Source organism: Gossypium raimondii, chromosome 9, assembly GCF_025698545.1.
Source record: "Gossypium raimondii isolate GPD5lz chromosome 9, ASM2569854v1, whole genome shotgun sequence".
In the NCBI taxonomy this organism is placed as follows: domain Eukaryota; kingdom Viridiplantae; phylum Streptophyta; class Magnoliopsida; order Malvales; family Malvaceae; genus Gossypium; species Gossypium raimondii.
The window spans coordinates 47,250,175-47,275,376 of NC_068573.1; the positions used below are offsets into that span (position 1 = coordinate 47,250,175).

Consider the following 25,202-nt stretch of genomic DNA (forward strand, 5'->3'; position numbering starts at 1 on the left):
AATAAAATAGAAAAAAAAACGGATCTAAATCTAAATCTAAATGAAGGTTAAATAATTGCTTAAGCCATTTTTTTTATACCAAGTATACCAATTTCAAATAAATTGGGAAGATGGAACATGGTACCACCAATATTAAAACCAATATTGTGGTAATGTAGAAATCTACCACGTGCAAGTAGTTTCGTTGCCATTTGGCATTGGCCTCTCTTTCTTTCTCTCTTGCTGCTGTGAGTATCTGTTTTTTTAACTCGAGCCTATTTGGGCTTATCATTACTTCGTACTAATACCGTAATACGATGCGTACACGAGACTGAGTCGACGACGAGGTGAATTCAGCAACCGCACCACCGCGGCTTTTTCTGAAATCAGAGATCACAAAGAAAAAAAAACCGCCGCGCACAGATACCGGAAAAAACCACAATATTTAGCGGTTTCTGTTACTCGTTTTGAGAGAGGAGGCAACACGAAATTGACGAAGGAAACCAAATAGTTGGCACGCCACGCCATCTCTCTGCATTTTTCCACTCGAATTGCGGTTTTAATTTCCACATTACAATTATAATCATTGTACTGAAGGAAGGAAGGATATGAAAGGTGGCGGTGGCGGTGGAGGAGTTGGTCCCGGGAAGCGGCGATGGAGATTTCTGGCCGTTGGCGTTCTTTTCCTTGTGGTCCTCTCAATGCTGGTTCCCCTTGGATTCTTGCTTGGCTTACACAATGGATTTCACTCTGCTGGTGCCTTTTTTTTCTCTTTATTCTTTTAGATCTGTTTTTTTACAAGGTTATTGTTATGCGATCGGAGTCGGATTTGTAGATCTAAATTTTTTTTCTCCTTTCTTATTAGCATATGAACCAGATCTCTGATTGTACTCAGGCATTTATGCTTTATTCGTTTTTCATTTGCGCTTTTACCTGTGCCTGCAGGATTTGTGCCTCGTCCACATACTACAACTTCTGTAAGTCGTTTACTTGTCCTTTCCATTTTATTGGCTTTCACTCCGTTTATCTTCATTCAATTTCCTTTTCTTTATCACTTCTCGCTGCTTAAATCAGTTTATTTCTTGATTCTCTAATGCCAATGTATTATTATATTCAAATGAGAAAGAAACATCAAGTTAAACTAGAAAAATGGTCTAATCAATTTTCACAATGATTTCATGCTTTGGATTTTTCTGACAGGGGGATCGTTCAAACCATGTAGATAACCTTGTGAGAAAACTAGGGCCTACTCTACCAAAGGTCGGTTTTTTCATGATGCTCCTTTACGTGTATTCTGTTTCTGATTAAATATGATGTGCTTTTCCTTTTCTTTCCTCACCTGCACTTGCCAATGACGTATATGATTGGTGTTGATGATGCTTGAGTTGTTGTAACAAAATTATACAATGATGGTCAAGTGGCTATATCCTTTCCATTGACTGAGTCTCTTACCAATTACTAAGATGTAAGACAAGAAATGCATGCGGGCATCTAAACTTCTCCTAGTTTCAAATTTTATATATCTCACAATTTCTTTTTTCATCAAGGCTGTAGATGATATGGTCAAGGAATTGACATAAGATTGGTATTATTACATTGTGTTGTGCAATCCATGAACTATGCTAAAAGAAGTGAGTATGGAAAATGAAGTTAAATCCTTGTTTAGTTAATTGGAGGCATATGAGACAAGGTAGAATAGAAATTGCTTTTCACCACTTGATTGGTATTTTTATAGTGTGTTAAAAAAAAATGAAATGAACAAGCTTTTGAACTGTGTGAGCAAGAATGTAATTATTCAGTCATTTTTCAAATAGAATAAAATTATATTTTGTTCTCTATTTGAAAAGAAAATAAGATTCTAAGAATGTTAGGGAGTTAAATAAAGGTGAAAGACGATGATGTCATTAATTGTGCGGAGAAATTACTTTCTAATTTTGGTGAGAACTCTGTATTCTCTATCGTGATGCTGCAACTGTTGGGTGTGAAAGAAAAAAGACATGGCCTAAGGGTACCATCTAGCTTTGCTAGTATATTCTCTTGGCTTTGTACTAAACACCTTGTGGTTTAGATCATCATATGTTCACTACTTATCAGGGATTAAGAGATTGGATTAATCACTCTCTTTTTGTAGTTTATATCATTTTTAAAGTTAATCCCTTAATTTGAGTTTGAGTCTCTTGTATATGAAGACATGTTTGCAGTAGCATGTCCTCCATTTATCCATTAACTTGTAATCTAATTTGAATACCTTAACCTGTTTTACAGTTATCAATTAAGCACCTTAATAATTAGTACTGAACTTTTATGTTTTATGTTATTGAGTTACATGTATTCTAAATTTCTAACTGCTCTGTGGCTCTTGTCTAGGCTTATAAAAATACCTCTTATGCATGTAGTTTGCTCATACTGCAGTAGCCTACGACTATATACATATTGCATTTAACTCTTCCTTTTCACTTCAGGATATTCTTAAACACTATGTAAATGAAGCTAAAAATGAAACCAGCAGTGCAAATGCCACACGTAAAAGTCAGAAAAAAAAAGGTCTGGTTGAACTTGTTTTTCTTAACTGTGCCTCGGGTAATTAATCATTCCCTTTTATGAGATTTTAGTTTGATTTAAAAAAGAAAATACTCAACAGGTACTCCAGTTCCTCCTCAAGTCGTGCTGCAACCACTCAGCAAAAGAAATGTATGCATATTGCTAAAAGTTTGTTACATGCTATTAAGTAAGTCCTTTTAGTGGCATATATAACATCTCAAATTTTTTATTTTCTCTCACAGATTAGTGGAGATGGTGATAAAGCAGGGATGAAAGGTGGTATTAATGAAGGTTTGAGATTATGTGAGTTGCAATATGGGAGCTACTGCATTTGGCATGAAGAAAATAGGGAAGACATGAAAGATTCCATGGTGAAGAAATTGAAGGACCAGCTTTTCGTAGCCAGGGCATATTATCCTAGTGTTGCCAAAATCCCAGCCCAGAACACGTTGACTCGTGATCTGAGACAAAATATTCAAGAACTAGAGCGTGTCCTTAGTGAAAGTACAACAGATGCTGATCTTCCACCAGAGTAAGTTATTGCACATTCTTCATGACTTCATAAACTTCCATGAATAGGGCCAACTACTCCAGGTTTGATACCATGAGGATTTTGATCCATTTACTGACTAGAAATGTTAGTTTACAATAAAATGTTGTACTCCACTTCAAATTGAACCTCCACTATAGCATAAAGCTCTTGGAACGGTGTATTTTGTCCTTTATAAGTATTACCCTTCAAGTTTCATAAAAACTAGAGGGGCCACCTTAAGTTAGTATCTCACCAAAGGGAAACATTGGAAAATTTTATTCCATCTAAGGAAACTGGACATTTTATTGAATCCGGAAATAGTAAAAATGGTATTCAGTTTTAACAGAGGTGATATGTGGACAATTTGTCCTTTTGCATTCAGATCTGTTTGTTCATTTTCTCTCCTTTATGCTACTTTTGTCCTAATCCAGGAGTAGGGACTCTATCTTGTAGCTTACTTAGATCATGCTTTTAGTAATTGGGGGCTATATCTTTGTTCACTTGATATTTTAATATGTTGCATCTGATAGACCTGTATCATATTTCTGTAACTCCTTTCATGGTTCCTGGTGATTTGATATGACCTCAGCACACTGGAGCTAGCTTCTTAGATGTTACTTCAACTCTTCATTTTTCTTGGAAAAGATGTGTCCAACTCCTGTGTCTGACATATCTGGACATGGGGATGGAGATATGACCCTTCAAGGAGCCTCCAACATTCTTACTTGAGTCTGAGTAACATAGCTTAGTATTGATTTATTTAGTTCTTTGTTATGATAGGCAGTTTAACTGAAATTGTCGTTATGAATTCTTGATCTTAAAGATATCACAAAGTGGCCTCAATATCGTCGTGAGTAATATTGTGTTTTAAGTCCTACAATTTTATTGTCCCCCCCCTTCCCCCTCTCCCTCTCTCTCTAATTCTGTCCTTTTGGCAGATTGATCGGATAAATAGGGGTCACCGTAATTTTTTGTTGTTTTGAATAGCTAGGATGTTCATATTTCTTGCTTCAGCACCAAATCTTTTTACTGGTTTTGTATCAGGATTCAAAAGAAGTCAGAAAGGATGGAAGCTACAATAGCCAAATCCAAATCAGTCACTATGGATTGTCATAATGTTGACAAGAAATTGAGACAAATATTTGACCTAACTGAGGATGAAGCTAATTTTCACATGAAGCAGAGTGCATTTCTTTACCAACTTGCAGTCCAGACAATGCCCAAGAGCCAGCACTGCCTGTCTATGAGACTAACTGTCGAATATTTCAGAGACGATTCATTTGATCAAGAGCTGCCTGTGAAATACTCTGATCCCACATTGCAACACTACGTTATATTCTCCACTAATGTTATTGCCTCAACAGTTGTAATAAACTCAACTGTTATGCATGCAAGAGTATGTCTTAGTTATTCTTGAAACATCATTTCATGGTTCTGCTATGCCTGAATTCTAGTGGTGAGACTGACTCGTTACCCTGCAATATTTCAGGACAGTATGAACCAGGTTTTTCATGTGCTGACCAATGGACAGAATTACTATGCAATGAAACATTGGTTCCTCGGGAACACATTTAAGGATGCTGTAGTTGAGGTGTTGAATATTGATCCTTTTATTCCAGATTACTACGATAAAGCCACTCCATCTCACCTAAACCTACCTACAGAATTTCGAGTTTCCTTTCATGGTATCAATAACGCATCAGCAATGCATAGCAGAACACAATATATATCTATTTTTTCTCATTCCCATTATCTTCTTCCTGAGATATTCAAAAACTTGGAGAAAGTTGTGGTTCTGGATGATGATATTGTTGTCCAGCAAGACTTGTCAACACTCTGGAGCCTTAACATGGGACAGAAAGTGATGGGTGCCATCCAAATTTGCTCTGTCAGATTGGGTCAGGTGAGGAGTTATTTGGGTGAAAGCAGCTTCCACAAAAACTCATGCACTTGGATGTCCGGATTGAACGTAATTGATCTGGCCAGGTGGAGAAAGCTTGGCATTTCTGAAACTTACTGGAAGTTGGTGAAAGAGGTAAGTAAATCTTATATTGATAATATCTCTTCTCATTCAATTACTTGTGCAGAACACTGTTTAAATTTGATATTGATATTGCATTGACTCTATGAAATTAACCTCTATCCTAAATCCATTTTTAAGTATATTTATGTTTTGCTACGGTGTCTTTGACATAGAACGTAGAACAATGCAGAGCTGCAACTGTTAAACAATGAAAAATCGCTGTGTTGACTCTTATTTGTTATGATGACAGCAGGTCAGCAAGAAGGAGGGATCAGCTGCGCTTGCAAGCTTGCTTACTTTTCAGGACCTAATCTATGCGCTCGACAATGACTGGGTTTTATCAGGACTTGGTCATGACTATGGGCTTAGCACTCAAAGCATCAAGAAAGCTGCAGTGTTACACTATAATGGAAATATGAAACCTTGGCTTGAGCTGGGAATTCCCAAATATAAGGTATACTGGAGAAAGTTTCTAAACCCTGAAAATCAATTTCTAAATGAGTGCAATGTAAATCCATAAATGGGCCGGTGGTGGGGTTGACACACTCTGAATCCTTAGAAAATTGAGGGCTCAAGGGGAACTAAGGTGCTGACAATTTTGACACTGAGCTAGAGAATTTTGAAGGGGGTGTTAGATGGCAACAACAAAAGTATAGCTGTGATGACCTGGATGGGTGCATATATGTGTATGTATTCTGAAACTTTTCAGTAAAAATAAAAGAAAGGACTCCCTGGAGGTGGCTACAGATGGATTTCGGGGGGCTATTGAAGTGATTGTTGGCAAATGGAGAGGTAGCCTCTTTCATTGTCTGCTTCCATCTAGCTTTGTGTGGTACAGTGAATTAATGTGAGAAACCTTGACAAAATAATCATACACCGAGAAGGGCGTGATTTGCATTCAAATTCAATGGCGCCATTCTCAATCAAAGAAAATGCATTCATCCATGGAGTGGTATTATGCTCCTTCAAATTTTTTGGATTTTCTATTTCATTTTTTATTTTTATTCTTTGTCTTGTTTTGTTTTGTTTTAGATCGTAAGGAAAACGGTCCAACTAACTAAGCCTCCAATTAAAATTTTTTTTCTTTGTATTATTTGATTTTGGATTTTTTTTCAATGCACAGGTAATTGTCGTAATGCTAGCTGATTTCACAGAGATGCATTACTCACATTGCTTTCCTTATTTATTTATATGTTATTGCAGTTTATTCCGAACACGTAACATTATAACATAGAATCATATACTTAGGACTGTAAACAAGATAGCGGGGTATCATAAGTCGTCCGACTATGTACATGATTGGCACAGGAGAACGTGTCAATAAATTAGTAACTATACCAAAGGTAGTTCATAGAGTGAGGCAGCAAGGATCATTGAACTGAAGAGTGTTATTATGGTTATCTTTTAGAGGAATATATATATATATATATATATATATTTACGAGAGGAACTATATGTACTGTAAGTGAAGATTGTTCTTATGGTTTTTATCCTTCTGAAAATAAATATGTGCTTTATAAGCGACCTTCGCATCTATAGCCCACTCTCCCAGTAGAGTGTATAATGTGTGTATAATGTGTGAATAATATATTGAGAGGGGTTTTTAAGGTGTCGTCTGTTTGAAGCTGACGGTAACAGGTGGATTTTTTAACGGTGGAAGTATTGTGCTTGGGTATTTTTGTTTGATTTTATTTTTGAGTTATGTCTTTCGATTTCACGGAGAGTTCATCAAGGAAATGGTTCATAAAGTGAGAGTGTCTCATTCGTTAAGGAAATATTAATAACTTGGTCTTGGTGGGATTTGAACTATGTCCACCTTAAGTATAATATTTCTACCGTTGAGGGGTTTGTCAACTTCTGCTGAATGACATCTCAAAGGCTTATCTTAAAAAAATTTGACTTTTCCTAAATCATTTTCTCTTTGAATGATAATTAGATTTGCGATAGGGCATATTTCGTAACATATGGTTACTCGCTTGTGCATTCAATAACCGGATTTGGGCAAGTAGGTAATTATATTAATCAATTGGTGAGGTTAAAAATGGCAGTCACGAGGGAAGTTCGGTGATCGTATTACACACTAACCATATAGGACGATAAAAACAGGCGACTCTTTAACTTACATCGGTGGGTTATGATGCTTGGATTATGGACATAATCAATAGGACTAACTAGGAAGCAGTCACACCTGTTGCAATTGTTGGGTTATCTTGTATTCAATGATGTTGGTAAGTGAAAGATATATGAATCCATATATTCATACATTATTTACCCAGGAGAAAACAAAATGATATTTTGAGATGTGGACAAAAAAAAACATGGGTGTCGTTGTCACAGATAGTATCATATTATAAATGTGGTTTTGTTTTAGGGTTGTAAATGGAAAGCTTGAAAGAACAACAATGGGCTATTAAAGATATGTCAAGCGATAATAGTAAAAAAGGTGCCATAGTTGGGAGAATATGTGTTGTAGAAAGCTAGAGAATGTAGCACATGTTTGGTGCCCTTGTGACTTTTACACCTACTCACATAAGGAAAAATTTCTTCTCCTTAACCTATATTTCAAATTTTATTTTTCAAACTGTATGAATTTTCTATATTCGATAATCATATTACATCTCAATTAAATTGGAACAAAACTTTAAACATAAAATAATATTATTTTCTCCATTTACAAAATTTAAATTTAAAACTTAAGTATAATCTAGATTATCATTGTTTTGACAATTGAACCTATTTTTAGGCAGGCCTAGTGAGTATGACATAACATTGATAACCTTTAATTTTTCTTTTCTTTTCCTTTTCGATATAACAAAACAAGCTGAACACCCATCTTCATTTATTTAGTAGTTGTCATGTGGATTCCATTTTTATATTACCAAATGAAAAGCATAGAGCTTCCAAAACATTGCCATTATGATGAAATAGAAATTTTAACTTGAGCTTATGCTAGTATGGTGCAAGGGACAGTGGGACACCTCATACGTTTTCCTAAACCAAAAACCCTGAAAGCAACAATAAATACTTCTAAACTAAACGACGATATCAAATTCATTTTTTTTAAAGAAAAAAAACCCTATGATAATCTCATAATAATAATACAGTGGGATCCCTTCAGGCATTAGGTACCGTTCCTCAAATAAGTCAAAAGACATACAAATATATATATATATAGCTTAGCTGCATTGCAAATTAAAATGGAAAATAAATAAGCTAACGGTGTAGAGCTGTGGTAGTGGTAGCATGGAAGGGTCTCCAAGCAGAAGCAGTAAGCAAGCAAAGGTCTTTCCAACCAAGCTTGAGCGCGCCATTGTCTTCGACTAAGGTGTAACCGTCGGAAGGGAACATTCCCAATAGCAAGGTGGCCTGCGCGGCAGCATTACCGGCTAGAGAAATGGGCTTGAACCCGGACTGCTGCAGCTTTTCCCTCCAGTTATGGAACTTGACCTCCTCGCTGCTTCGGGAAGGACCGCCTAGTGCCAGCACGTTCCGTATCTCCTTGGAAAGTAGCTGTTGCTCGACCACATGCCGTTCCTCGCTCTCCTCGCCGTAGCTTGCTCCAAGGGAATCAAACAGGGCAGAATAGTAGTGTATGGCTTCCACAAACCTTCCCAAGAATGACCCACCGTGGCTCAAGTCTTGTTCTACTACTGTCACTACTTTGGGTGCCAATCTGATCAAACACAACCGCATGTGTTAGTGCATATAAGTTGATTTGTTTACTATTAGATTATAGGATTTGTATGTGATGCATATACAATTCTATAACATGTCATACTTTCATTTTTTTTATGACATGTCATCATCAAATTCACTATATGTATATCGAACATAAATCTTTCAATTATTACACGTTTTAAACACAAACTTTGGGATATCATGTTAGGTCACAAATGCATGTTGACTCAATTTTTCCATTAAAATTACGTAAATGAAATTAACATAAGTGATCTAATTCATTGATGATAAAAGTTCACTAATGCATTTTATGAAACTAAAAAGTTGTAACTTAGATGAAAACCGATGGTAAATTAAATGGACCTATACTATAAATTAAAAACTCATGAAAAAAATCATTGAAAACCCTCAATTACTACATTATATACAATATTTCACCAAAATTATTTAATGTGATATTGTTCATATTCATAACAGGAGTAAAACAAGAGAATTGTAATGAAGAGGACAACACAGACTGACAGACAGAGAGTGCTTTGGTTTTATTAACATGAGTAAAACAACAAAAACATGCTTTTTTAAATAAAAAATATTTTAAACTATATATTTATATTCGATGCAACAAAAACATTTATATTTTATTTTAAAAACTATTGAATATAAAGCATTATAAACCCATTATATATATTTCATATTTGAAGATGCAGTCTCATGGCCTGGCCAGTGATGTTTCAGACATTGAATACATGCAAACAAAATAGCTTCTATTTATATGTAAAAAGTGATCCAAGACCTGAAAACTAAAAGGGACATATGAATGAATTTGAGATCCTGGCCTAATGCATGTGTATCTTAATTATCAATATCAATAATGGATGCTCATTTGATGCACTAACAATAAGCTTGTGTATAGGATGATAATCTACCAATAATTATGTGTTAATTAGTAATAATATAGTAAGCAATGGTAAAACAAAGATGGAAAATTTATGCAAGTAATTAAGGATGCTGTTAGTCACCTTTGCAACAGCCACAGTGTATTGGTATCGGAGCCGGTTACGTCATAAAGGGAGTGCTGCAACCAGTGAACCGCCACGGCTTCCGTCTTGCTGACGTTGAGTCTCTCGGGTTCCAAGTTACCCACTTTATCTGCAACGGGGCAAAACTCGAATGGTATTCCCAGTTTGTCTGCAAAATCAGATAAACGTTTACCGGTGGCTTCCAGGGCCTCTAAGGAGGTTCCAAGTCCGGTGAGGCGGACGTGCGGTGGGCCACCGGGTCTGGAAGCGAGAATGTGGAACAGTCCAGGCCATTGCAGGCCTTGCATTATGTCAAGATCTATAATGTGCACTCTTTCCTCCCTTTCGAACGCTTCTTGTATGGCTTGATTGGCTGTGAAATGCGAGAACTTAACGAATGGGCTTATCCCATTGAAAACCTGGAAAGCCGACACCATTTTTTGGGTATGGCTCGGCGGGATTGATGGTAGCCCACCGCATATTCCCAGGCAAGAACTGACCAACCTAGCCGAGATAGCTTCCGAGAAATATGCTGCCACGCGCTGAGCCGAAGTTCCGAACGGCGTCGACAGTTGGGACAACTCTAACAGCATCCTATTTGCATCCTCGAAGTTATTAGCTGAAACCGCCTCGGCGCACTGCAGGAGTAAAGTCAAGAGGTGCAACCCTTCTTCGTCTCTCTTCTGTTGCCGTAGCTCCTCTTTCCTGTCTCTACCGTTGCATGCTTGGACTGTTTCAACGGTCGACGTCGGTGCCGTTGTGGTAGTCCCTACCGTCGCCGTCGAAGCCGTTGTCTTCTCCACCGGGGAGGTGTTTTCTTGTACCAATGGTTGCTCTTGAGCTCGGTGGTGCTGATTTAACGACGGAACCGGTGGTGTAGTCGCCGAAGGACTACTGCTAACCTGATTGTTAGAAGAGATGGGAAGTGGGGTTATTCCCCAGCTTAAGTACTGATTCATGGCGCAGGGTTCGGTCAAGGAGTAATTAGGGAGGCTATCTATGGCGGAGTCCAAGTTAAGCGTGAGCCCAGAGGAGCCTTGTTGTTGTTGCTGCTGACTATGGTGTCTCGCCAACGAGACCTCCGGCAGATGCAATGGCGGCGGCGCCGCCTCCTTCCTTCTCCGTTCAAGCGGATCCATTAAGGAACGAAGCCTGTACTCGAGAAGGGCAGCAAGGTTCGGGTTGCAAGGGTAAATGATCTCCCTCACGTTGTGGATGAGCTGAGGAATGGAAACGTTAGAGGAAGTGTGGATAAGGTCCCGTATGACACCGTCAATCCACGCCGTCGCAGAACTATCATCCATAGAATTCGAGATCGGAGCTAAAGAGACAGGGACGGTTGTATTCACGGACGTGGCAGTAACGGCGGCGGAATCGACGGCGGTATTCCGATTCCTCTCCGTTGGTGGAAACAAAGGCAAACCCGAAAACCCACACACGGCAGGCGGCTGGGGAGTATTAGTACCCACGGCGTCGACGCAAGAAAAGTTAGAAGCAGTCGTAGATAAAAAAGCAGGCCCGGCTGACGTCAAGGCGGCGAAATTCGCAGAAGGGACAACGGTGTTAACATTATCCATATTCATAGTGGAGTAGTTGAATAGCGGATTAGGGTTATTACTAGCACCGGTGGCCGCCATGAAAGAACAAGCCATGTTGTTATCAGAAACAAACTGAGTCCGACGAGGAAACCTGTGGTAATCAGCCACCTCGGAAGCCATCCTCTTCCTCATCGTGCTCCTCATTGGGCTTTCATCATTGCTGTTTCTACCATTAATACCACCATTTTCACCTACCAAATCACAAGCGGCCATTAACATCAATGAATTTCACTCCTCTTCATACAGCTAACAAAAGCAAGCAGTAATAATACACCGTTCTGCAACAAGTACACTATATTTATGACAAAATGGGGTTGTGAAGGAGAAAGGTCGTCCAAGAAGAAGACGGTAGGAGAATTGGGACAACAACGGCTTTGGGATTCCACTCACTTCACTCACTGCAATAGCTAGGCTAGCACGACATTTTATGCTAAACCCAGAAAAAATAAAGAAAGGCCAATATATATATTAAATGCATGAAACGCCGTTGGATTTGGATGTTTGTAAGTTTTTTGATATCTGAACTGAAAAGGAAATGAAGGAATTAATGATGGATTTTAAAAAGAAAGTATAGATGAAGAAGAGGGAGAATGGTTGCTGGGGGTGGGTACATCAATTTATTGCCTCCGATGCAATTATTATTTTCAACCATCAGGTATTTCGCCTATCATTATATTTATATAAAAATTAATTAACATTTACTTTATCAATAATTTAAAACTTATTGGTCATCATTAAATCTTTAATACCAAAATTAGTATTTAAATAAATTAGTATTTAATTTTATAAAACATAAATTCTATAACTAAACCAATTTTATTGCCAATAAACCAGTATGGTAAATTATTTAGGTTAATGGTATCAATAATAAAAGGTTAAATAATTAAATCATTAATTTCACTAATCTAAAATTTCATGTACATTTTTTAGTTTTTATCCATTAAAATGAAATAATTAGTTTATAACATATTTTTAAAAGCAATTCATTTCCATGAAATTATAAATTATTTTGAACAAATTAATTAAACTATTATTCAAATTGAAATAAGAATTCGCTCCCAATTTATTTTAATTAATGCTTCATTATAGTTAATTAATAAAAAAACAAAAGCCCCATTATAAGTAATAATCTTTTGATTTATTCTAGCTAAGGTTATACTAATATTTTTATTTTTATTGTAACTATTTAGTTGTGGATTTTCCTTTTCCTTGATCACTAGTTATGGAATTCCAAGTAGATAACCAAATTGGTTGACTGAAACCAATTGGATTCCATCAAATTGGTCCAATCATATTAGGTTCAATGACGAATTGACTAGCCTATTAGTCAAAATTAGGGTATGCAAAGGGGTTAAGTGAATAGTCTTGGAATACAATGACTGACAACCTTATCTGAATATTTTACAATGAAAACTTCGTAATTTTATTTATACGACAACTTGGTCCTTGTTTTTATTATTCTCACCGATACTTGGCTTATAGAATCCAGAAATAAAACAACAAAAGTAAAAAAAAAAAAAAAAAGCACTTTCCAAAAAAAAATAAACAATCAAAACCAAGATTATGTTTGATTACGAGGCTATATTGATTCAATTTTTTAAGAATTTACATGCATTTATTGAGTTTGATAATTTATTAAAAACCAAACCCTTTTTTTAAATAAAAATACATAATAATTTCACATTTAAAACAATTTCCAAACTTATTTATATGCATGCTGCTAAATGTGTGATTAAATCATATATGCGTAATATTAAGTCACGAAAACTCAAACGGATATAGCTTCGCAAAAAGTTCCAAATTCTTGGTATCTACCCAATGAAGCTTTGATTTTGATGGATATGGATGAATTTTTATTTTTTGGGTAATTAAATTTGAATTTTATTAATTTTTTTATGTGTGGATTTTAGTTATAATATTTATTTTGTAATTTCTCGAATAACTGTTTTTGTACTAAATTCTTCATAGTAATTAAAAAATTTATCACATGAATAGAAATTACATATTTAAAATACAAAGATTAATTTAAGAATATCATGCAATAAATAATGTAAGGTACGTTTTGAAATTAATAAATAATAACACATGAAATATATATATAGCACTAAATTTATAATAAAATGTAAATGTAAATATTTTTTAACAGTTTTTCTTTTACATTGTTATGTACAGCCTTATTTAGTCAACTCCCACTTATGAGAATTACTTGTATTATTGTGAATGTCAACAAATTTTGCCCAAAATAGACACCAATTTATGCACCCACTATATGATATATCGCATGATAGAATATCATAGAAATGTAATTTCGGAACTTTGTTATTTATTATATAAATTCTAATAATAAAATGTATATTATAAGTTATAATTTAATATTATGTATTTAAATAATAATTCATATCTGATGCGCTGATTATATAAAATTTTACATTCCACATCAAATATCATTAAACTTTTAAATATGCAAAATACAAATTTAAAAAAAACTGAATGTACTATTTCTAAAATTTAATTTTTCAAATGCAATTTATTGGATTTTGTGACCCATTTTACTTTCCAATTTGTCTACTATCATCTTCATCATAATCACCCCAATTTATTGAAGTTGCGATTATATATATTTTTGATACAATGTCTATAATTATCCTTAACCTATCATCAATTCATAAATAAAAGGAGAATGCGCTTCAAAGACAATTGAACTTATATCCTTTTATATTAGCAACAATGCCGATATCAATCAAGTTGATTGTTAGTTTTATTGATTTTTTTCGCTATTTTACATTGTTTCTTTCACAAATAAGATGATGTATTTAGTAGTACACTAAAACAAAATAGATACCTTTAAAATTTTAATTTATTAAATTTAATTTACAATTCAATTAAAAAGTATAAATTTTTATTTTATGATTAATTTATGAATATTTTATGATGTAAAAATAGTTGTATTTATTTACTTGAAAAATAAATTTAAATATATTTTTTGAAAAAATTAAAATTTTAGCGAATAATATTTAAAAGCCTCAAAATAAAGTCATTTTGTCAAAATAAAATCTAAAATTAACATGCAAGAAATGTTGAGAAACATGATTGAATTGTCACAAATAGTTTGAAGAGGGATATATCTCAAAACTATTAATAAATTTTGGTCTAATGTACAATATTATGTATAAATTTTAATGTTGTACAGCTTTTATACATAAAATTTTGATTTGATTTAATTCAGTTTTCATAAATCAACGACATTAGACACAAATATTTATCCAATATACAATAAGTTAATGTATTCATTTATTTAAATGTGTATAAATTAATAAAATTAAAGCTCCATATATACATTTGAACCATAAATAAAATTCTATGTGTATAATTGCACTAAATCAACATTAATCTAATAATTTATATATTAAATCAAAACTCATTTATAATTTTAAAATTTATACCTTTAACAAAATTAAAAACTGGATCAAATAATTATCCATCCCTAGCAATTGACTACTATCATTATCATACATGACAATGAAACAAGTATGGAAGTATTTAACAATATAGTTTATGATATGATTTGGTTTGGGTGATTTGCAAATGCATACCATGTGTTAGACAATTTTAATTTTCCTCTTATTATTTAGTATTTAATTTAATAATTTCAGAATAAGTGTCCTTTTTTAGTTTAATTAAAAATAAAAAAGAGATTAGACTACCATCATTATCATACATGAAAATGAAACATCTACAATTTGTTGTTCGTTTACTTTATGGTCCAATTAGCTTATAGATTTGATGGTAAGAGAGAAAAGATATGGACTGAAATAAAATAAAAACAAGTTTTCATTATTTGAAAGATTAATCAGATACTTGACCCTAACTACAACGGGGAGGTGTATTTTATTTATTTATTTTGTGAATTGATTTGATTTTATTTATTTATCCAAATCTAATCTCTCTCGAATTTTATTTAATACATTAATCCTAATTTTCATTACATTCATGAAATTAGTTTTGTTTTAATCCATCTCAAAATTTAAGCAATGTTTTTATTATATTAATTTTACAAAACTAAAAGAAACATATATTCTGAATTATTATAAAATTAAAATATCATAATTAAAATTATAAAGAAATTATTATAGAATCCAAAGAGAAGTATTTTAGTAAAAGAAAGGATTGTATCACGTCATTCTGTATTTATTTTAAATATTTAAAGATATTTTAATAAAAATTTCCATGTCATTGATACATAATTGTTATATTCTTTTACCCGAATCCAAACCATGAATCTTGAACCAAAACGTCAAGTTTAGAATTCAAGATTTAAGGTTTAGGGTTCAGTTCAAGGCTCTTAACTTAGGGTTTTAGAATCGAAGTTTGGGACTCAAGTTAAAAAATTATTAAATTTTATTTCAATAACATAAAAAAATTATTAAAATATCATTAAATATTTAAAAAGGAATACGAGATGAGGTGGTATCCCTAATCACTTCTCTACAGTAAATCCAATTTGATTTTAATTTTTAATAAAAATATACTTACACTACCTCGATTTTTTAAAAATAATAGCCCCAATAAAATCCAAAGCATCAAAGTTGTTGTTTTTTTTTCTGAAGATAAATGCCGGTAATATTTAGAAATAAATGAAATCTACACATTCTAGTGTATTATAGAAAACAGTAGGTACAATAATAAAAATAGGAACATCACTACACATTGTCCTATTTATTTAATAATTAAATAGTGGGTTATATTTTCTTTGTTTTTTTCTCTTTTCTATATAAAATCCATTCCCCAGGTTCAGTATTTTGGGGGGGTTAACCCTGTCTAATCCATTAATAGTTACAAATAGTCAACGAAACTTTACACAGTTGTCCATGTTATTGGAAAATGGCAAACATTACCATAGGCTACACCGCTGTTTTTAATCATCCCTTTACTATTATATAATAACATTACATTTATAAAGAAAGAGCACAGAAAGGAAAATTACATTTATAGAATTTAATCCAACGGCAATCAAGCTTGATATTTAATAAATGTAAATATTAATTTGTATCCTATTAAAAAATAAAAAAAATTCATATTTTTTAAAAGTTCGACCCAACTCGACATCAGTATTAGGTGGGGAATGGGGGATGAAAAAGAATCTAGAAACCAGAGAATAGTAAGGGATAGAAACACACGTTGCATTAGGCAACAAAGATACAAAATCAAATTAATAGAAATAAGAGAAATAATAAAAAAAGGTAAAGTTAAGAACATTAAGGTTAGGAAGTAAAGGACAGAGAGAGGAAGAGGAAGAGCAAAGCAAAGAGCACTGGGGTCGAGGAGCAACTTTCAAACCCCAGTTCCCAAAACTGCAACCCTAGTGTTTGACATTTTGCATTCAACTTAGCTTTTTACATATTATATATATATAAGATGCATGGCATCATCAAAATCAATCTTTTTTATTTATAAAAAAAATTTCACTCACCCACCTACTCTCTGCCATGCCCTTCTTCTTTTTTTTTGTTCTTTTAAAATACAAACCCAATGAATATTATTATTACCTAATAATACCATGTAACTCTCTGCCAATACAAATCACTCATCCCTATACATCTATCTACGTTTACTCCACTAATGCTTTGGAGTTCATCGATTCTTTTTCCTTATACTTTATCTTAATTGGTTAAATTCATGGCAACCCTTTGTAGAGTAAAAGTGTTCATGGATCAAGGACCCTGTTAGAAATTCTGAGCTTGAGGTCAGTTTGTTCAAGCATAATTTAAAAATAATAAAAATTTCATTATAAAAATATATTAATATATTTTTTTAAAGTAATAAAATAAATCAAATCGAACCCACTTGAAATTGAAAAAAAAAATTAAGCACAAACTCATAAAAGTATTTTATCCAGAGAATAACAAGTAGTTTAAACATACAAATCATTTTAAAATTTGGATTATGTCATGATCAAATTACTTGGGATTATTTTGATTTGAATTTAAATAATTCAAACAGGAGAGTTTTTTTTTGATTATTCCTGTTTGTTACTTAAATTTTTCTTAGAATTGTTAATTTTAAGATAAAATATGAGAAAAATGTAAAGAAATTATTTGATTGAGTTAGATTTTTTTATAAATTTAAATATAAAAATTAATATTAATTAATTTTAAACAAAAGTTGCTGACAAGAGAGACTATAAGTGATTAATAATTGTATCCAATAAAAAATTGGAACAATGGTGAAAGTAACTATCATGTCCTTTACGACTGTTTAAACTCTATTATTAAATAAGATTAAATTATAAAAGTTTGAATTTCAACTTATTTCATTCTTTTATTAATATAGAAATTTAATTAATCTATTTAATAGTATAATAATTAATTTAAATCAATCTCTATAATACATACTCATCTTGTAATAAGCTTTAAGTGACTCATGATTTTCAAATTAGTTTTAAAGTTTTTTTCATCAAAATAATATTTAAAGTATCAATTTTGTACTAGTTTACTCTTAAAATCCCATGAGTCTATATGATTCGTAACACATAACACTTTTGATTGGGTGTCGTGTACTTTTCAAAAATAAATTACGTTAAATTTGATAGTTTAAACAAATTTTTGATGAATTATAATAGCAAGATAAAATTTAAATAATAAATATTATTAACGCCACTCGAACTCACACCTAAAACAGTGAATATTATTGTCATCAAGTCATGAGGTTCAAAATCAATGTGAAACTAAAGTATAATTTAAGGGTTAATTTATTAATTAAGCCCTGATTTTTTAAATAAAGCGGTGATTGGTTCACATTCCTTGGTGGAGTGAAGCGGCCCTATCTGAGCGAATCCCCAGAAGCAACCCAGGCAACGCAAGCTAGGCTTTGGATGGTAGGTTAGACTTTTTTTGGGGTTGGGAGTGAATAGAGAGAAAAATCTTGCATAATATTGGAAGGGTGAAGTGGGTAGGAGGAAGGATCCAAATCCTTGAAAAGTAGACTGCACACTGCAAACGAACCCAAAAAGCAAAGAAACAGGGCAGTGCTTCCCATTTTACGAGGACCGAATATTTATTACATAAAACAAACAAAACCATCATTAAATTTATATATAAATCTAACGTGGTGGTGGTGGTGGAGATTTTGGATTTGGGAGGGGAAAGAAAAAAAGGAAGAAAGGCAGAGGGGCATATAGGCGCAAAGGCCACAGTAGTAGCAGTTAGTTTGGCGTGAAAAAGTTGGTCGTCTTTTAGGGGCAAACGATTAGGCTTGTCCTTTTGTCAAACCCCACTACTGTTACTACAACTTCAACACGTGAGAGGCACATTCCCCCACACACCCTCTGATTGCGATGAAAGATCTCAGCCGCATCAGTCTTTTTCTATCTCAAACCCTTCTTTCTCTGCCCCACTTCTCTTTTCACTTCAATCTTATTTTATTTTTGGAATAATATCATTTTTAGCCCCTGAACTTAATTTTTATTAGCTTTTGAATTTTTTACTATTTTAATCTTTAAACTTGAAAATCGTTATTCATTTAAATTTATTCTGTTAATAACTGTGAAAAGGAAATATAATAATATAATTTTTGGCTCCTGAACTTGGCAAGTTCACGTTAGTTCTTGAACTTGACAATTAAGTTCACTTTTATACTTATACTTTTTTTGCTTCATTTTAAATTTGACAACTAGGTCCATCTTGAACAGGAATTTAAAAATATTTTATGCCAGATTTGAACAGGAATTTAATGCTTAAACTGAACATAGATACCTTCAAATTTTGATAAGAACTTTTTTGAATTTAGGTACCGATTAAAAATTTGAACAATAGTTTAAGGGAGTTAAGTGAAATTAAACCTTTTTATGTTTACACTGTGATCCAAGGGATAATTCCCTTCCTTTACCTTTAATTGATGCATGCCGCGGCAAAAAGAACAAGCAGAAGCAAAAGATGGGTATCCAAAATGTACTTAATTCACAACATAAACAACATCAAAATATGCCATCCTTTTGATAGTCTGATTGACAAGTTCAAAATTTCAATTTTTTGAAATAAATGAAACCATAAAAACCCAATACACAACAATCTAAACCCAAAATAATACATATCAAAGAAAATGGTATACCAAATCGATAAAAAAAAAACTCAGCTCCAACATCACAAATACAAGTCATTTCATCAACAAGAAGTTGAACAAAGGATGGATCTGGTTCCATTTGAAAATAGCCCAACTGGTAATGAGTATCCAATGATGAAAGTGCATTATTATTATATTATTAGGGTGCTAAGATCTAAGGAGGAACAAGAAGAGAAAGGCATCGGGGGAATTATTGATGATGTTTTTGATATTTACATCATTGTTTTGAGGTGTTGGAGAATTATGCGTGTGTCTTATTGTGTCAAAACAGGACATTGGATTGGGATTTGGATATGAAGGGAGGGTGTGGGCGGAGTGGACTACGTATCTTTGGCATAGAGGAAAGGGAGGGGTCAAGTGTAGCGACACAGGTGAGACAGGCATGGTCATTTCAAGCCACCTAAAGTAGGGGTCAACCTCACATGACACTGGGTAGTAGACACTATTAAGTGGAATTTCGCGTTACGTTAAAATATATAAATACACCATCCAAATATATTCATGCAGAAACCGATAGTTTGTATTGATAGCTAAAAGACGATTTAACATTCGAGGCTTTGCAACACAACAACGGCTTCCATATAAAATTTCACACGCAATAAAGTTGAATCCGGCTCAATACATAGGCCAAAAGAAATGAAGTACCCCTATCTAAAAACATTATCAATATTAATAAGTGTTACGTACAGTGATAATATACAAAAAAAAACTCGGGTTAACCCAAAAAATTGACATTATAAAAAAACAGTCATAAATTTTTAAAAGTTTAATATCCATAAATCATAAAATAGACATAAAAAACACATTGATTAATTAATAATAATCTGCATGCATTTGATTAAATTAATCCCACATCAATATTGTTTCATAATTCCGGTAGGCTGTCAAATGGCGATCCTTTTGGGGGCCTACGCCTCTCTTTTCACTTAGATTTGTCAAAAAAACAATTAATTCCTTACTATGCCATATATGGTCTCTCCCTTTTAATTTGTTTCTATTTTTTCATCGTTTATTTATCAATGCCTCCTCCTTTACTATTCATTGCTTAGATTGATATGTGATCATAGTTTCTAAGTAGTCCATCGTTGTCATTCTTATCGCTTTGTATTTGTTTTTGTTTTTTCCTGATAATTGGTGGAATAGGGAGGATATTAGAGATATAACCTAATACATGCTTATAGGTAGTGTTATCTGTTCAAGTCCGAGAGTCTATTTGAATTTCAGAAGGGTTTGGATAAATATGTTATATTAGAAAATTGAGTTCGAACAAAAAAATCTATTTAAAATATGTATTGGACTCAAACTTCAATACTTAAAGCTAGAATTTTGCTCGTATCTATCCGCTTTTAAGTTTATAATATAACATATTATTACTTCTTCTTCTTCTTCTTTTACATGTTTTTAATTTATATAACATGATATACTATGTTATAATGTAAATATTGAAAATGTTTAAGTTGTTGAATTTTTTGAATTGCATTAGGGAAAAATAATGGAGTAAAAATATATAATTACTAAGGATAATTATTTGTTCATTGTAAATTCTTAATTTCATAAATGTGGTTGAGATTTTACCGTATATTCTTAGATTGTATTTGCAAAATTAAAAATAAATAAATATAAATATATGACAAAATCTCAACTCAATTTATATGGTTAAAATTTTCCAACTCGGCTTGTGTAGTTAAAATTGAATGAAAGGTTCACCATCGCATTTATAGATTAATATTTAATAAAATCACTTCTCTCTAATTGAACTGAATGCCCATATTTGATTTATCTTGAGATTAAATAAAAGACATTGGTTTTAATTTTGGAAAATTATTGGGTGTACGATTGTTGGTGGAGTTAAGAATATTCCAATTATTTTTAAGAAATATTAAAAGAAAATAATATTTGGTATATTATTAGTGGAGTTTTCAGACTTTATAAGAAGAGTCGGGGTTGACAAGTGTTCTATATAAGGGTATAGTAAAATATTAAAGAAATAAATATTTTAAAAAAGATACGCCTCAAATTTTTAATGTTACTTGTATAATAAAAACACACTAGATACTAAAGGTAATTATCTTATACACGCCAATGAAGTAAAAAAACTCCGCAAGTAGGTTTGGGTTGATACCATTTGATTTTAGAGTATACTAAAGGGTTAATATTTGATACACTGGTAATGTCATTTTTTTATTTCATAAACAAACTTAAAAATTTGAAATGTGTCTCTCTTTTTTAAATATTTTACTATACTCTATAGAACACTCGTAAATCCCTAACTTTACTTGTGGAGTCTATAAAAACTCCAGTGAGAATGTAACAAATATTTTCTCTTACAAAAGATTCACTTAGAGTTAGTTGAAATCTATGGATTTCAATTTTTTTAGCCTTAACCAACTAAAATATATCTATTATCCAATAAAGACGATTTTTTATACAATATTTAGGATAAGGATGGATGTCAACACGATTTAAACTCTGGTCAAAAGGGTGTCTGATAAAAGTTTTAACTACCATTTTATTTAAGTCAAGACCAATTAAAGTGATTTATACTGTAACACCCCTTACCCGTATCCGTCGCCGGAATAGGATACGAGGTATTACCAGATTTTACCGATTTTTTTTAAAACTCAATATAACCCCTTTATAAATATCTAATCCTCCCTGCAAATTTTAAACCGAGACCAAGCCAACACAACCAATCCATTTCAACATATTTTCAAGATATATTTTTTGTATTCATAAGATAATCTCATCACATGCCAAAACCAAAATTTGTTAGCCATACCAATGGCTAACCATACATTCTTTTCACATTAACATCTACTTTACTAGCTTATACATGCCATTGATTTCCAAAATAAAGTTTCTTTATATACCGAGAATTTGAGGTTGATAGTGTGATGCGTCTCCGACCAAATCCGACCTCCGAGCCCTTAACACTACAAAACAGGGGAAAAAGAAACAAGATAAGCACTTTGTGCTTAGTAAGCTCATGTAACAAGAATTATACTTACCTAATATTTTTCATACAATGTAATAAACATTCATACACCCATTCCATACATTATTCCCCTATCATGCACAAACTCAACATTCAAATTAGTCCAATAATTTCCATGTATCAATAATTTATACCATGATTAATGAGCTCATCAATTCCATGATTTCCATTTCCTTGTTATTTTTCCATATTTATCCCATTGAACTACTTGGAATTTCGATGGATTTTCAGAGGTACACTTTAGTGTACAAATCCGGGTCCGTCAATTCATATTCATGTGCGCACATTTTCATTTCAAAGAGCACACTCCTGAACCTCATCCTCATACGGGATTACCAGTCGAGCTAAATCTCAGAACATAAACTCACGAGTATTGTCGGATTACCGGTCCAAAGCTAAATCCGCAACGACAATTACTCTAATGAGCTTGGATCCAATTACAGTCCAAAGCTAAATTCAGACTCTAATTCGGATTACCCGTCCGGCTAAATCCATTTTCCACATATTCTTGGAGGGCTATATCGAATAGGATCACCCGTCCGGCTAGATCCTTTTACCGTCAATTCCTTTTCGAGATCCATCGAATTTTCCTTTCATTCAACCAAGATTTATTTTCTCTTTTCATCAAGAATATCATTACTTCATCAATTATCATACAATAAACATCCAAATCATATTCACATCAATAACAAACATTTCAAGCATTTAGGAATATAATTCAAGTTACACGAACTTACCTCGACACTTGTTCGTAACCAAAAATCTACTAATCTCGAACTTTTTCTTTTCCTCGATCTTGCTTCGTATTTGAATTTTTCGGATCTAAATAAATAAATTTAATCATTAATCTAATACTTTTCATGTTCATATGTGACATTCTCTATAATTCCATTATTATTTGTAGTGCATTCAAAGCTGTCTCACTGAGTCACAGTCACTAAATTATTTATATCTTGAGCTACGGAACTCCAAATCAAGATCCGCTAATTTTCCCTGAAACTAGACTCACATATATTTGTACCATAAAATTTTCAGAATTTTTGGTTTATCCAATAAGTACAGTTTATTCTTTAAAGTTTCCCCTGTTTCACTGTTCGACAGTTCCGACCTCTCTTCACTAAAAATTAATTATCTCATAGTACAGAATTTGGATGATGTTTCCATTTGTTTATTCTGAAAATAGACTCATTAAGGATTCTAACCATATAAATTTTAACTCATAATCATTTTTGTACAATTTTTAATGATTTTCCAAAGTCAGAACAGGGGAACCCGAATTCATTCTGACCTTGTCTCACAAAATCTATTATATCTCATGATTTACAATTCCATTGCTTACACCGTTTCTTTTATAAGAAACTAGACTCAATAAGCTTTAATTTCATATTTTATTCATCCTCTAATTCGATCTATACAATTTTTTGTGATTTTTCAAAGTTAGAGTACTGCTGCTGTCCAAAACTGTTTTAGTGTATGATGTTAATTACCATTTTTCCCTAAACTTTCAATAAATGATAATTTCATCCCTGCTCAATTAACCTCTCAATTGAGCTGATTTTTCTCAATTAACACTTTATCCCATCACTTTAGACTACTTTATAACCTTTGTAAATCAGAATTTCAGCACTAGACTTTGATTCCAAACATTTTCACAATTAGGTCCTAAAAATCAATTTCTATTGAAATTACGTAATAAAATCATCTCACAAACAAATTAAAGCTTCAATTTCATCATAAAATTCCAGCACATATTCATAGCAACTTAAAAATTCATTCATAAAATCAAAAACTAATGAATTTAGTAATAGGACCTAGTTGTAAAAGTCTTAGAAATACAAAAATTACAAGAAAAAGGCAATGATTAACTCACTTGGTGCAAAAATTATGAAAAACCAGCTTGAAGAAACCCTTAGGACGTTTTTGGCTGATGGGAATGCAGAAAAATAAAGAGGAATCTAGATAATTCCACTTTAGTCCTATCTTTTAAAGCAAATTTTGCAATATTCCAATTTTACCCTTAATTCTTCAATTCTCCTGATTTTTCTCAGCGTATGCCGCCCAAAATATCTCCTTTTGGGGTTATTTTCAATTTATGTCCCTCTTCATTTAACAATTGAGCTATTTAATCCTTCTAGTAACTTTTACACCTTTTCAATTTAATCCTTTTCACTTAATTGACTACCCAAACATTAAAATTTTCTAACGAAATTTTTATACCATATTACTAAAATTTCATAATTATTCATAAAATTATTTTTGACTCGGTTTTAAGAGATCAAAGTCTCGATACCTTATTTTTACCCAATTTCTTCAATAATTTCTTTTCACTAAATCGGTAAAATTTTTCTATCGATATTTTCATACGATTTTCCTATCATATCAATATTCATGCAAAAATATTAAAATAAAGTTATCTTTAAATCGGATTTATGGTTACGAAACCACTATTCCGATAACTTTGAATTTGGGCCATTACATATACTTTTGAATTCTAAATATTTTTTTAAAAATTTGAGATAATTTTTTAAGAAAGTATAAGAGTTTTTCACAAATAAAATCCGAAATTAATTTCAACCGAATATCTAAACCTATGCTTTTTACCATTCCACTATCAGTTCAGTCGCATTTGTCTTATATTTAAATTATATTTAAACTTGTCGATTGAGTTTTAGCTTGATTGATATGGGTATTGTTGTTAATACAGGAGGACGTGAGTTCG

The 25,202-nt window shown here is 32.6% G+C and overlaps 2 protein-coding genes and 1 long non-coding RNA gene across 4 annotated transcripts; 1 reads left to right on the forward strand and 2 right to left on the reverse strand.

The window, feature by feature from the left end:
- Positions 1-151: 151 nt before the first annotated feature.
- LOC105800493 (probable galacturonosyltransferase 7) lies at positions 152-6,243 on the forward strand. 2 transcript variants are annotated; one of them, XM_012631669.2, is made up of 9 exons: positions 152-735; positions 925-956; positions 1,180-1,239; positions 2,442-2,523; positions 2,621-2,670; positions 2,763-3,052; positions 4,097-4,448; positions 4,542-5,087; positions 5,329-6,243. In XM_012631669.2, exons 1-9 carry the CDS (start codon positions 588-590, stop codon positions 5,593-5,595), a joined length of 1,827 nt encoding a protein of 608 aa, XP_012487123.1. In that variant the 5' UTR covers positions 152-587; the 3' UTR covers positions 5,596-6,243. The 2 variants fall into 2 exon arrangements, with proteins under 2 accessions (XP_012487123.1, XP_012487122.1); XM_012631668.2 differs by having other exon boundaries at positions 153-735; positions 5,326-6,243.
- A 1,857-nt stretch (positions 6,244-8,100) lies between these two features.
- LOC105800494 (protein SCARECROW) lies at positions 8,101-11,981 on the reverse strand. Its single transcript, XM_012631671.2, has 2 exons — positions 9,773-11,981; positions 8,101-8,748 (listed from the first exon to the last, which is right to left on the reverse strand). The coding sequence occupies exons 1-2, from the start codon at positions 11,587-11,589 to the stop codon at positions 8,289-8,291; spliced, it is 2,277 nt and encodes a 758-aa protein (XP_012487125.1). The 5' UTR covers positions 11,590-11,981; the 3' UTR covers positions 8,101-8,288.
- A 10,206-nt stretch (positions 11,982-22,187) lies between these two features.
- On the reverse strand, positions 22,188-24,417 carry LOC128032417 (uncharacterized). Its single transcript, XR_008188533.1, has 2 exons — positions 24,354-24,417; positions 22,188-22,421 (listed from the first exon to the last, which is right to left on the reverse strand). It is a non-coding gene; the product is annotated as an uncharacterized LOC128032417 (long non-coding RNA).
- Positions 24,418-25,202: the final 785 nt, after the last annotated feature.